Source organism: Centropristis striata, chromosome 14 (assembly GCF_030273125.1).
Source record: "Centropristis striata isolate RG_2023a ecotype Rhode Island chromosome 14, C.striata_1.0, whole genome shotgun sequence".
Lineage (NCBI taxonomy): Eukaryota > Metazoa > Chordata > Actinopteri > Perciformes > Serranidae > Centropristis > Centropristis striata.
Window position 1 is genome coordinate 957474 of NC_081530.1, and position 15013 is coordinate 972486.

General features: G+C 39.1%; 1 protein-coding gene across 1 annotated transcript in view; it reads left to right on the forward strand.

The window, feature by feature from the left end:
• Positions 1-15013, forward strand: part of col16a1 (collagen, type XVI, alpha 1) — a 101339-nt gene that overhangs the window by 13522 nt on the left and 72804 nt on the right. The window contains exons 3-4 of the mRNA XM_059350193.1: positions 6587-6655; positions 6743-6860. Of these exons, the coding sequence (XP_059206176.1) occupies positions 6587-6655; positions 6743-6860 (187 nt within the window). The remainder of the gene's footprint in view (positions 1-6586; positions 6656-6742; positions 6861-15013) is intronic.

Here is a 15013-nt window from a genome sequence, read left to right on the forward strand (position 1 = left end):
AACTTTCTGTTTCCTGTATATTGATGCATTTATCATAATCAAATCATTCTGGTGTGTCCTTGTCTGACACCTTTCACTTGTACAACCTCCAAGTTAAGTGTAAGTCTGTTTACATCAAAAGTAGTGTTTTGCTTCCCTAAAGAGCCAAAATGTCCTGAATTTTTATCTTTGGCAAAGTGGAAATATGGGGAAACACTCACAGCAGTGTGCTGCAGGACTGCCAGTGTACAGTAGTATCATTACCTGCTTTGGCAAGACTCAAACACAACCCATCAAAGAGGAAGTGAACCCAGCCAAGACCATCCAATCTCTTTAAAGCTACATGCAGCTGCTAGCAGGATCCTGGAGTGGCACTCATTCTATGTGCTAATTAGCTTGTCAACAAGCAAACACTTTCCTTTGATCACAGCATGAGAGAAAATGGGGTTCAAGTTTCACAGTATGTCCTCTGCCCAACTGCCAAGTGTCTGAGTACGCACAGTCCACTAAAATATTATCCATCCTTTGAGTTATGTGGGAATAGCTTGTTTATCCCATGAGTGCGAGCAAAAGACCTGTGCTCCTACAAGTGAACACAACATTTAGCTTGATTCACGGTTTTAAAAGCGCTATCATTATGTTGTTTACCAATGTGATTTACCCATATACAAATACAGCCTCAGCCTCATGCTTTTTCATTTTCAGAGCTTGTTAGTAGTTAATTTCCTTTAAGAGCTGTTTTATGTTAAAGCTGCACTAGTCAATATTTTTATATTACAACAGATCAAGCGACAATTGACAACCTGAACAGGGTTACTTAAAGTAACCAGTCTACAAAATGAGCTCTAGGCGCAGTTGTTTACATTGAAAAACCTCTGATAAACCCACTATAGTGTCTAAACACCAAACGAAAGACAAAGTTAGCGATGAGCTGGACCAAAACCTAGCAAAAACAAGTGAATATTAGACTTACATTCATACGGTGACATTTATCATATGAATTTCATAAGTTGATAGTATGGTGCATTTACAACAAGTGCATTGTCACCAAATGGTCCAATAAGAACATTGAATTAAAATCAAGGTTGAAATATATATATATAAAAGGTGTACTTTGTTAGCTTTAGCCAGGGCCGGCTCTAGCCCATTTGGTGCCCTAGGCCAGCTATTCTCAACCTTGGGGTTGATTTCTGGGGGTCGCCAAATCATTTTGGAAGTCAGCTCTGTCTCTACTGTGTTAAAGTCTTCATGTGTTTTAGTCTTTTTGTGTCTTTTTTGGTCAATTTGTGTCTTTTTTTGGGTCATTTTGTGTCTTTTTTTTATGATTTTGTGGTCAATGTGGGCATTTTTTGGTAATTTTGTGTATTTTTTGGTAATTTTGTGTCTTTTTTTGGTCATTTTGTGTCTTTTTTGGTTATTTTGTGTCTTTTTCGGTCAATTTGTGTCTTTTTGGGTTATTTTGTGTCTTTTTGGGTCAATTTGTGTCTTTTTTTAGTCATTTTGTGTCTTTTTTTGTCATTTTGTTTCTTTTTTGGGTGATCTGAACTGTGCGTGTGAGATTGTGTTCAATGGGGTCGCGGACAACATGACACCGATCTGACCGTCTAAAGGGGGGGCAAGGCAGTGACTACACGTCACGTGACTCAGCACCACAAGTGACAAAATGTCATTTTTTTATCTGTTTCTTTTTTTGTTAATATTTATTATTTTCAAGACAGAACAAGAAGCAAGGGCGACAGTGAGCTTCGAAAATTATTATTGTTTTTTTTCTCCCTCGAGGGTGACTGGCAGCGCCCCTCCAGCAGATGGCGCTCTAGGCAACCGCCTATGTCGCCTATGCCTAGAGCCGGCCCTGGCTTTAGCCTATTTCATTAACCTTGGCTACATGTTAGCATGCTAAGTCTTCAAGTTGGCAAGTCTTTTGTATTGTGTAGCTGTACAGTATTAGCAGGCTATGCTAATGGTTTCAGTCCGTTCGACACAGTAGTTATTGAAAAAATTAAGATTAATAAGCATATAAAAACAAACACATTTGAGTCGAGGCTATGGCTGTGTGAAATGACAATGTACAGTGCTTATCAAATTTATTAGACCACCGGTTTATAGCACAGCTGTACTTAATTAACAGCATTAGTAATTAGCAAAATATTTTTTTATGTTTCTGGAATTGTTAATACATGGGCATGTAGAAGCTCTTTAACCAAAATATTTTTAATGCAAAAATATGATTATTGTTATTGATGAATTAAAAAAAAAGTAAAAATAGTAAAGCACATTATTATTTCTTGATTAAGATGTCAGATAATAGCCTGTACAGAAAATTACATTTCTGGCAAATTTCAAAAAATTTCTGGCTCAAATTTGGATATTAAAAGGTTGTTATTTGCCAAATAAATAACAATAACATTTTAGTTTTAAACCATCTTTTGAAAGATTTCTAAAAATATGTACATTTTGCGTTTTTATATACATTTAAGCACTGAATATAATCAATACCTTATAAAAATGTCTATCGTATATAATTTTCTACTTGTAGGATCAAAGCAACATTTCCATTATTTGGACAATGCTTTGAATTCTGATCCTCCCCTATATGGGAACAATTTGGAGTAAACAATAAAAATTACTTCACTCATAACATACAAAACAAAGGCTTTACCATGTGATTATTTCATATAGACTATTTATTTATTAAATTACCAGAAAATATGCTCTATTTGAGATGTTAAATTACTTACATAGAAGATTTTAGATAATAGAAGATTTTGGCCATACCGCCCAGCTCTAGTTGAGTCAAGTGGGCTTTACAAACTGAGTGTGAGATGTCCTTAAATGGCCTCTGGAAAGATGACTCCACCTTTAGCTTAAGAAACAGCTAATATAACTGAACATATTCTCTTTACCTCTCTCCTGTGTCTCCTCTCTCCACCTTCTCATCTCGTCTGTTGCTTGACTTTTCATTGTGTTGCTTCCTTGCCTCCAGCCAGGATTACTCCTGACAAAGCCTTCATCTTGATTCTGTCTGATGGAAATGGGGCGGTGATGAAAAACAAAAAAGGGAAGGAAAAAAAACCCAGAAAAAATAAATGAGGAAAGGTAGATCTTCCCATCTCTTGACTTCAAAAAAACCCTGCAATAGAGATATGAAGATCAGCTCTGGGTGAATGTGAATGTTACTTTTATTAAGGCAGCAGTGTCTTTGTGAGGCTGCAGAGAGTGCACTTTGTGCTGAGTCAGCGGATAAGGTTTCCGGATGGACCAGTCAAGTTATAAATACAGCATGTGTGATTGTGTGTGTGTGTGTGAGAGAGAGAGATAAAGTGAGAGAGAAAATAGTAGTATGTAAGATGTGAGAGAGTATCAGAGGACTCTGATGCTGCTTGATACTTCCTGTACTCTCCACTGCGTCTGTTACTTTGTTCAGAAGTCAAATTCAATTCATACAATTTCTTTTGACTTTTCATCTCAGCGTACTACAACACCGCTGTTTGACATCTCTCTTCCATACCTTGATTTGTACTTGCAGACAGCAATAAGAAAATGACACACTGCAGGCAGACAGGCTGAAATGTGCTGTGCTTTCAAACAGTCTTTGTGTTCTGAAACCAAGATGAGCAGAAAGCTGCAGGGTGTCAATTGATGAACTTGATAAAAGGTGATGAAGCGCTGAATGTGATTTAATTCTTTCTTGAGCCGGCCCTCCGTGAAATTAAATTCCTAACTCTTAATTAAAGTCAGTTGGATGCTATTATTTAAGTAATTATATTAGGCAATTTCCACTTGTTTTGATGTGACTTCCAGTCTGGATCAAGTTAAATTATGGTTGGAAACACAGACAATGTGTTGCCGCTGCAAGCTGCAAGGCCACTCTCTCTCTGCAGTGCACTCACTGTTTCATCAAGAAGACGTCTGCAACAACTCAATCCATAAAGCTAGGAGAGACAAAAACATCACTTTTGTTTGAAGTGCATTACTATACTCAATGTCTGAATGAGCAGGAGAAGAAAGCCAGAAGAAAAAGCGTTCTTTTTCAAAGCAACAATCAATGGTGACCTTCAAACAATTTCTACATCTCAATTAGCAGCTGATCTTTAGTTTATATTCCTGCATACACAATTCATCGTTACCTACCTTTCCGTTCTTGCAAAGCACATGCAGTTTACAGTGACAGATTTTCTACTTTAAATTTACAAGGAGGGTCTTCAATTTCACACAGAGGTAAACAAATGTATGCTCGTGATTTTTATTGGCTGAAATGTCAACTGTAGCTAGATTTTACAAGCTGTAACTAGCGTAAGCTAATGCAATTTCTAAAACTCAGTCAGATGACTCCGTGGCTTTTTAATAAATGTAGAGTGGATGTTCAGGGGGAGATAGCAGGTCAACAATAAATGCTAGATAGATAGATAGATAGATAGATAGATAGATAGATAGATAGATAGATAGATAGATAGATAGATAGATAGATAGATAGATAGATAGATAGATAGATAGATAGATAGATGATGGGTGGGTGGGTGGATAGATGATAGATGGATGGATGGATGGATGGATGGATGGATGGATGGATGATGGATGGATGGATGGATGGATGGATGGATGGATGGATGGATGGATGATGGATGGATGGATGGATAGATAATGGATGGATGGATGGATGGATGGATAGATAGATGATAGATGGATGGATGGATGGATGGATGGATGGATGGATGGATAGATAATGGATGGATGGATGGATGGATAGATAGATGATAGATGGATGGATGGATGGATGGATGGATGATGGATGGATGGATGGATGGATGGATGGATGGATGGATGATGGATGGATGGATGGATGGATGGATAGATAATGGATGGATGGATGGATGGATGGATGGATGATGGATGGATGGATGGATGGATGGATGGATGGATGGATGGATGGATGGATAGATAATGGATGGATGGATGGATGGATAGATGGTAGATGGATAGATGATGGATGGATGGATGGATGGATAGATGATAGATGGATGGATGGTTGGATGGATAGATGATGGATGGATGGATGGATAGATGATGGATGGATGGACAGATGATAGATAGATGGATGGATGGAGTCCATATTTACCCGACGTTGTGTTATTTCCCAACATGATATCATAAAATGGTTTGTCTGTCCGTCCCATTCTCGTGCACAATGTCACAGGAATGCTTTATGGAATTTCTTTTAATTTGGCACAAACGTCACTTGGACTCAAGGATGAACTGATATTCTGGTGGTCAAAGGTCTTCCATCAAGGTCATTGTAACCTTACGATGGTCCCATTCTTGTGAATGTGATGTTCAAGGAACACCTGGAGGAAATGTATTGTATCTGGCACAAACGTCCACATGGACTCAAGGATGAACTGATTATATTATGTCGGTCAAAGGCCCGTGTGACCTCACAAACATGTTTTGAACCATAATTTAGATGCTAATTATGACAACATTTCACGCAAATGTCGGATAAGTCAAAGGTCAACTTAACTGTGACATCACAATGTTTTTTTTTTCTCCTTTCAATTGATAAATAACAGAACAAGAACACAAAAGCTGAGCAAAGTAAAGTCAAATCAATTTTATTTACATATCCCTATAATTAGAACATTTGCCATTAAGGGGCTTCACAATCTGTGTAGTAAACATTCTTTATCCTTGGATTCTTGACTTGAGGCAGTGATTATATTGGTTTTGGAAAAGACACCACCCCCCAAACTCTTAAGATACAGAAAATCATTATTAGGTCCACATGGTGTGCACAGGGCAGCATTTAATGAGGCTGAATTAAAATATCTAACCTTCAGCTCTGGCAGATGCCTTGCATTAATGATTTAGAATATTACTGACAGCAACACAGCCCAAAGAAAATCATTAAGTTTTAGTTGTGGTTAACACGGGGCACCACCTGTTTCCACAGTGCAGCCATAGTCAAAAAAACAACAATACTTTTTAAAAAACTGGCCCCTGTAGAACTTGCTCGGGGCCTTGGTCCTTGGCCCCAAAGAGATCAATTAAGTGTGGATCAGAGTGATTCACAGGGTCCATGTCTACCTGTACAAGCCCCGTTTTTCTACACATCTCACATCTCCCTTCTGTAGGGAGGCAGGCCGCTCTGACAGCCAACACTTCTCTCTGTAACCTCCCCTGACAGGGTGAGAACATATCCATCAAACAGAGGCTACCGCCACAGACAAGCGTGGTGCAAGACAGCCTGTCAGACCGGGCTGTGTTCCTCTCCGCACAGCTTTGCCCTCATTTCATCTCTCTCTCTGTGTTTTACACTCTGTTTTTGACTCTCTTTCACCCCGACACTCTACTTCTCTTTCTTCCGGATCAATATTTGTGTTACTCTCAAATGTATGTATGTTGCACTCGCTTGTTCTCTCACACACAAACTCTGTCCGTTTCACCCAGCAGAGGACGTGAAAGGTTACTTTTGAAATAACTCCTCCAAAGACTAATGCGCTGTTCTTGACTTTTCATGAATGCTACCGTAGAGTTCAAGTTTTTTTTTGTTGCACCCACTCTTTGACTTCTTTTCTTGATTTTCCTCTGTGTCATCTATCTGTCTCCGCAGATGAACAATGCCCATCCTTGCAAGTGGATGAGTGGAAGTTTCCTCAGACTGCCCGGCACAATATCACAGGTGAAGAAGACAAGCTCAAACAGACTCGTATCATTCTCTGAGTTTTTTTATTTATGTGGGTTGCTGATGAATGCTGTTTGTTGTCAGGTTTTAATCTGGTGAGGCGCTTCTCCCTGCTCAAGAGCACAGATGTCAAGAAGATCCGCAACCCTCGAGGACCCATCATCCTCCGCCTGGGCAAAGCAGCACTCCTACGCCCCACCGAGTAAGTTTACAGAACATGCCTCTTACTTGTTGTTTGCTCATTTCTCCACCAACCTACAGACAAACACATCTCACACAAGCACATTGTGCACAGCTTAAGGTGATAGAGAATGCATCACAGGAAGTGAAAATGAAGTGCATTTTCTGCTAGATTTTCCCTTTCCGTAGGCCGATGTCGACAGGCTCTCTCTTTTCATGCCATGTCTGAACAAAGAGAAACGCAGAGAGACTGAACCCCCGAAGGCTAAGCAGCCTCTGAACTCTCTCTCAACATGTCAGCGCGGTCCAATGGCTGTTGTGTAAAAGCAGACACTTGGCAAACCAAACAGCACGGGTCAATCTCTGATTGCTTTTCCAGATCTACCACTTCATTTCCCTCACCACTGACACTGGCTTGTAAAACTGAACTGGAACAGCCTTTTGGTTTTCCGGTTGTGACCGCATGTAATTATTGTAACTAATTTTCATATGAAATGTGAAATGTGGCCTTTTTACCCGAGCACAAACTATAGAAGTGATGCCTTAATTAGTAGGCGTGATGCAGTTGCCAGTAAAGAAGGATATTTAATAGCTGCATTTTAGAGCCTCTGCTTGTTCTTTACTTGTTTCTGGGCAGCAGAGACCTGCAGCCATAAAATCCAACAGAGCACGGCTTCCTCGCACAACATGATTTTGCAGCTTGACATGGTGTAATTATGCTTTCCTGGGTTTTCATGTTGTTATTACACAGTAGTTGGGTTTAGATTGTGTTTGGAATTGCGTGACAAGTGCTTATTAGGGTTATGTGCGGGCTGTTTTTCACTTGATTTTTTTGTCTTTCTCAGTTCTTGAGAATTATAGCCAGTTTTCAGACGGCTGAGCTTCTTTCTGACGGCTGAGCTTCTTTCTAGCCACCGATAAAGCAGTTTTTCAGAACTTGCCAATTGGGTCAGCCCAGAGTATTTTATCACTCTGTCCAGCGCTGTGAGCTCCACTTGCTTGAAGGCCAGATAAATCTGTCTACAAAACACTCTTTTTTTCGGAAGAGACATTTTGTTCTAAAAGTGTCACATATATTGTTTGTCACAGGCTTAGAGAGTACTAGTCCTTAGGAAAAAAAAGAAGGGGAACATTAAAAAAAATGTCACTTCTCAGGAAATCAGAATCTTTGGAGCCAAAGGGAAAAATCCAAGATGTTTTTGTTTTGCCTCTAACCATACAGAGAGGGGACGGGAACACCATCCTCTATCTCATCTCTGCTGCTGGTTTGGGATTTTGTTATGGCGCGGCGTTTATTGAAATGTTGATGCCATCGAGAGCTCTGCTGTCAGTTTTATCAGTGAACAATGCTACCTGGGTGACTTCTCTTGTAACTCAGACACAGAATAATCACTGTCAGCACATCAGCTTTGCCTGTCGGCTGCCTTTCATTATGCTCCTCTCTATACATAGAACTCACTGTCTCGTATACGTGTTTCTCAAAATGACTCAACAGAATCAGAGGAGATGCTTTTCTTTTGCAATCGCCTTTCCTCCTTTTGCCTCCTCGCATCACAGAAAAGTGCAAATTAGAGAGGGCTGTCTATTTGCATCCATCAGTCATAATGTTCCCTTTATTTCTTTAATTTTGTTTCACTTTTGTCTGCTTCTATGGAAGGGTTTCACGCATTTAAATAAGAGTGGAGGCGGATAACAGATGGGCGATTGAGAGATGTACTGAGGGGAAAAGAGGGGTGAAGGTTTAAATCCAGGCGATAAGTAAATGCATCAGAATCAACCCTCAGGCTTGTTCTTTGTCTTTCTCTCTCAGTAACAGTACAAGTGTGTGTGTATGTGCTCAGCATGTGTGCACTTATGTGTGTGTTTGCTTAAATATGTCCCTGTGGGTGTACAGTATGTGTGCAATTGCAGCATCTTGCATTAGATGTTCCCCTTTTTTCCAGTCCCAGATTTAGGGATAATGTCACGAGAACCGATGCTTCAGCACCAAGTCGATGCCACAATTCTCAAAAATATGTTGGTACCTGTTTTTCTATAGTCGTGCAGGTTCCAGGTATGAGGAATGAAATTCTTTGGCGCTGACCTGACAGGAGGTGAAAAATAAGTGTAAAATGAAATGAATGTGGTGTCTGAAAATAAACTGTCGATGGAGCTTTTGTCTGTCTCACCACCAAACAGTACTTGAACAGAACTGATCATAAATATCTGGACATGTTTTCAACATAAAGTTACTAACAATTAATATGCATGGGAAAGAACTCCTTTTTTGTGCAGAAGCTAACCGCCATGCTTCGAACTGTCGCGTCATTTTTGGAGAATTTGTAAAATAACTCCATTATGATAAATCCAACACTGAATATATTCTGCTGTTAATGATACATTTTCTGTCTCTGTCAACCAATCATGGCTTGTCCATTATTCAGTAGAAGTATAAATACTTTCTGACAAGTGGAAGTCCTGCATTAAAACTCCTGGATTAAAATTTTACCCAAGTAAAGCTACAATGTATAAGAATTAAAATATGCTTAAAGCACCAAAAGTAAAAAATATCCTTCCTGATTATGCAGATTGCCCATATCAGAATAATTGTTAATTAATTATTGGATTATGATTATTGATGCATTAATGTGTTCATCACTCTATCATTGCAGAGGTGGAACTAGTATTAATTGCTTTAAATACTGCTGCATAATATATAATAACGCATAATAATTTTTGAGTTGATTTACACTCACCGGTCATATTATTAGGTATACCTGTGCAACTGCTCTATAATGCAAATATCTAATCAGCCAATCACATGGTAGCCACTCAATGCATTTAGCCATAGACATGGTGAAAACAGCTGCTGAAGTTCAAAGCGAGCATCAGAATGGAGAAGAAAGGAGATTTAAGTGATTGAACATGGCATGGTTGTTGATCTGAGTATTTCAGAAACTGCTGATACTGAGATTTTCACTCACAACCATCTCTAGGGTTTACAGAGAATGGTCCGAGAAAGAAAAAATATCCAGTGGGCCTGAATGCCTTGTTGATGCCAGAGGTCAGAGGAGAATGGCCAGACTGGTTGGAGATGATAGAAAGGCAACAGGAACTCAAATAACCACAATGCAAAAAAAGAAAAGTTGGGTGAACTCAAAAAACAAACTTCGGTTAAATTTTAAGTTGGACAATTGAACTAAATATTTTAAGTTTTGTTTTTGAGTTTGCTCAACTCTAAATTTCTCTGGCACAATTGTAACGCCGCTATGAAATGTCAGCTAATGTTGTGACCACAATTTTGAGTTAGCATTGATACGCTAATGGCTACTCTTGTAGCTGTAACAAGCAGCGCCGCGAGCATCAGTTAGCCGCTAGCATCAGTTAGCCGCTAGCTTGCGCTAATGACCGAATTTCCCAACAAAGAAATAAGAGTTATCAGAACTATTGTCCCTTGTTGTGAACCCCAACTTAAAGATATAAGTAACAACAACTCACCAACTTGTTTTTGAGCAGACAACTGGCTTCCTTTGTTGCCCAAAAAGTTTTACCAAATTAAATCACTGTTTTAGGCCAACAAATACAAGTTGGCTTTTTTTCAGTGCACTGGTTACAACCAAGGTCTGCAGAAGAGCCTCTCTGAAGGCACAACACATCTAACCTTGAAGCAGATCGATTACAACAGCAGATTGACCACACCACCACTTTATTAGGTACACCTTGCTAGCTAATAAAGTAGCCAGTGAGCATATATCTTGTATTAACATGCAAATATGGAAATTCCCCTCTGAGAGACAGTGTAGAGTAGAAGAAAATGGAAATTACTTTACATTTTTTAACTAGTTGTTTTAAATGTAAACCTCAAATGTCTCATCAGTAAAGTTCATTAAATTCTGTTCCACTATTGCCAAGCAGATTCTGTGTTCCTGACTGTGTGGCAGCTCTGATCTCAAACTTACTGCCCAGTGACCTACATTTTCTATTTTGGACAAGTGAGTTTGGCTGTCAGGCAAATAAAACATCTCAGCATGGCATAGCTCACCGTGGTATCAAATGTTTTCACTGTTATGGGTATCTACTACTTATCTGTGATTGTGACATCACTACCCAGAGTATACAGTGTATATTTCTGAAGCTGAAGAAGACAGAGCTCCCATCCTCCTCATAAACTCCCTGTCAGTCAAACCTCTTTTTAATTCATTGCCGGTAAGGTTGACTGAAGTGTGAGTGGTACGTATAGTAATTGGAAAGCAGTGTTTTGCTTTGTATCAGAGGCTAATTCATTCAGCTAATCCAAGCTAACACAGATGAGTGACAGCACATGAAGCTACTTGTCTGCTGACAGTGAAATGGGCACCAGTCACAGCTGGTCTAATGCATTTTAATTTCAGCAAAATATGATTTGATTGCTTTGGGCCTGTTTTCTTTTATGCTGCATCAGTGTATAGGAGAGAGGAGAAGCATTAATGTGATATTATGGCATGAAGCCAAGACATCTATGACAGAATTAAAAGGCATTTGATGAATTTAGCAGTTTTTATCATGTGGTACAGTTTGTTTACACATTGGGCATTTTGCTGTGAACTGCTTAATAAGCATAACATTCAGTTTTTATTGAAGGATTAAAAGAATTATATGCATCCAAAGATATAGAGAGCAAAGATGAGTGCACTGATGCTCTTAAAATATCTATGTGACCATGGAAGGGTCATAAATGAGCAAACATGTAGGTGGAGGGAAATAAAAGAAAAGCTAAAGAGAGAAATAGTGGTTTATTTTTAAAGAGCAAATGCAGAAGGCAGATTGGAGATATGAGTCAATGAGGAGTGAGCCATGTACTTCTTACAAAAATATTTCAGCTTACATCAGCGGAAGGAGGATGTTCGGTCTGACTAATGTAGCATTTGTGCTACGGTAAGTCTGTCCAGACTGCATGCATTAACCATATCAACCCACTGCTGTTTTTGGGCTGTTTTTGTATAATTCATATCAATTTTTATTGACCCTGTGAATGTTTTTTGAGTGTGCATGCTCTTTTTTTTTCATCTCTAACTTGGGAGCTGCTGCAACCTTGGAGCTGCTATAACCGCAGTGATCAGGAACTCAACTGTGTCTGGCAGATGAGAGCACAGAAACACAATTCTTTGTCATGCTTTGGGCTCCAGGCAATGGCAGTCTGTCAATCATTTGGTCCGTTGGTCAGTTGTTCCAGCAATTTGGTCCAAAACATGGGTTTAGTGATACACTGCAAAAAAAGCCAACTTGTATTTTTTGGCCTAAAACAGTGATTTAAATTGGTAAAACTTGGAAATATAAACTATTGACATTTAGGGCAATAATGTAAGTTAGCACAACAAAGGAAGCCAGTTGTCTGCTCAAAAACAAGTTTGTGAGTTGTTGTTACTTATATCTTTAAGTTGGGGTTCACAACAAGGGACAATAGTTCTGATAACTCTTATTTCTTTATTGTCAATTGCGGGAAAGCGGTGAAATTCGGTCATTAGCGAAAGCTAGCGGCTAACTGATGCTAGCGGCGCTGCTTGTTACAGCTACATAGTAGCCATTAGCGTATCAATGCTAACTCAAAATTGTGGTCACAACATTAGCTGACATTTCATAGCGGCGTTACAATCGTGCCAATTCAGCACATTGCAGAAGTTGGCAGAAGTAAGGATTAAAAGTTATTACAATGTAAAATTATAAGTTCAAATATCTGAATTCAGAGTTGAGCGAACTCAAATACAATACTTAAAATATTTAGTTTAACTGTCCAACTTAAAATTTTATCGAAGTTTGTTGCCTTGAAATTTTGAGTTCACCAAGTTTGGGTTTTGCAGTGTACAATTCCTATTCTGGTTGTGAATTAAGGCATTTTTTCCCCACTTTGTTTAACATTTTTCATTATAAATATAGGGAACAATTAAAGCAGTTCTGTATCACAGTGTACCAACACTAAACAAACACTTTCCCAGAAGGCAAAAGGTCACAAAAGATTATAAAAGGCTGAAAAGCATCACTTATACTTTGAAATTGAAAATACAAAATACTTTTCATCATCCTGATGATTGGCACATCCGAGTGATGCTGTCATATGGATTAACATCTGCATGTCTTCCACCTCTGCCACTTTATTCATGCTCACCATCATACGAGCTAACCTCAACGCTAACCTTATGTAGAGCAACTTGGAGTACCTTTAAAAAGCACTATAAAAATCAAATGTATCATTAACACACAACTAACCCTTTCACCCAGGAGAATGGAGTTTGTGTCCTGTGTGGAAACAGAAGTAGATTACTTTTTATGTAACTTCCATCTTTTACGCAACTTTCGCTAACGTCACCCTTGTTACTGCTTCACTCCTGGCATTTAAGTACATTTATTTACTCTTTAAGCTTACCAGGAAGTTTTTTTTGCCCTAAACTTAGGTCAGTGGTTGTAGCCTAAATTTACTGAAACTGCCTTTTTTTCAACCGAGAACCGTACATGTATGTATAATGACGTATGTTTGTTTTTTTAGAAAGCTCTGCAATACTGTGAGCAACAAAATGCTCATTTTGGCAAATATATGTCATTAAGGGTGGTATTTATCAAACAGTCTCTTTGGTGGAGGTCTTGTTGTTCAGTATAAATACACAAATCTGTCCAAAGCAAAACTATTTGTCATTGTCATGACATTTTGTGCACACATTAATGGTCCCCAGAGGATAAACCCTAATGACATTGGTAATTCCATGCCTTTTCATCTAGAGCCACCATGAGATTGACTGAAAAGTCTCAACAACCATTGAAGAGATTTCCATTAAATGTTCGCTTCAGGGCACATCACTAGATAATTGCAAAACGGATTACATTACATTCATTCTCAGCTGTATCATGTATTTATCTAATTGGCAGATGTTAGCATACCAACATGCTAAACGAAGATGGCAACATTTTACCTGCAAAGCATCAGCATGTTACCATTGTCACTGTGAGCACGTCGGGATGCTGATATCAACATTTAGCTGAAAACACCGTGCTGCTTCAGACTGTGGAGACCTCTAGCCTCGTTGAGAGTTTGACCCACTAGTCACCTTATCCAGTGTTTGATGAGCGAATTCAATTCTGCATATGACCCCAAGAAGGCTTTACAATGCTGATATGAACCATTGAACTGCACCATCAGCAGGAAAGAAAGTATATTTTCTTTTACAATAGTTGTCGAACTATATGCTGCTGTCAGCACAGTTAATTCGGACCTAAAGTTGCATACATTTTGTTTAAAATGCAAAAAATAGAAGATAGCCAGAGGGAAAAGAATAGCAACGTGTAACAACATTCGGCCACTGTAGCTCCTTTTACATGTCCTAGCTCCTAGCTGTTTAACATTCCTTTCACTAAGGTGTGTATATAATGCATTCAGGGATAGAAACCCTCTCCACTGAAAGCAATTGATTCCAGCTCAGTTAGAAGTGTGTGTAGAGGTGCCTACACACCTCTCCAGGTGATATTCCCATCTTAAACCTGAGATCTGCTTTTTCAACATTAGATTTCCTCTCCCCCTCTTCCCCTGTGCCTCTCTGGCTTGCACTGACTTTCTTCTACATCTCTCTTTAAAAAAAAATACAAAAAAACAAGAGAAGCAGAAGTAACTTTCTCTCAGAGTTGGGAGAGGCTAGATCTGAATCTGTCTGGCCCATACTGAGTGATTTATCTCCCCCCTGCATGTTTGTGTATATGTGTGTGTTTGTGTGTTTCTTTTCCAGGACTCTGAATGTAATAGGGCAAGGTGAGGTACTTCCAACTTAAAAGTCAATAGTTTGTGAGTGGTTTTGTGCCCCGCAGCTCGTGTCACTAATCGACAGCAAAACAACTCTACTCTCAACATCACTTTCTCTCTTTTTTTCTCTGTCCATCTGTCCGTCTTGCACAGAACCTCTTCCTCCATCTCCGTGTAGTCTACCTGCATGCTTTCTGTGGTTTTGTTCATATCAAATTCTAATGCATTTTCATATTATACCCAGAATGTATTTGTCCCTCGCCACAGTTCTCTCCCTCTCTCTGTTTCTCTTCTCTCTTTCTCTCTCTCTCTCTCTAGGTCTCCGGGTGAAGTTTTTTCTTCCTCACCTTTTCTCCCACTCATCCTCTCTTTGTTTTGACGTCCTGTAGTTGGCTGCTTTCCCTTGGATCATCCCTTAGTCATAAATCACTGTC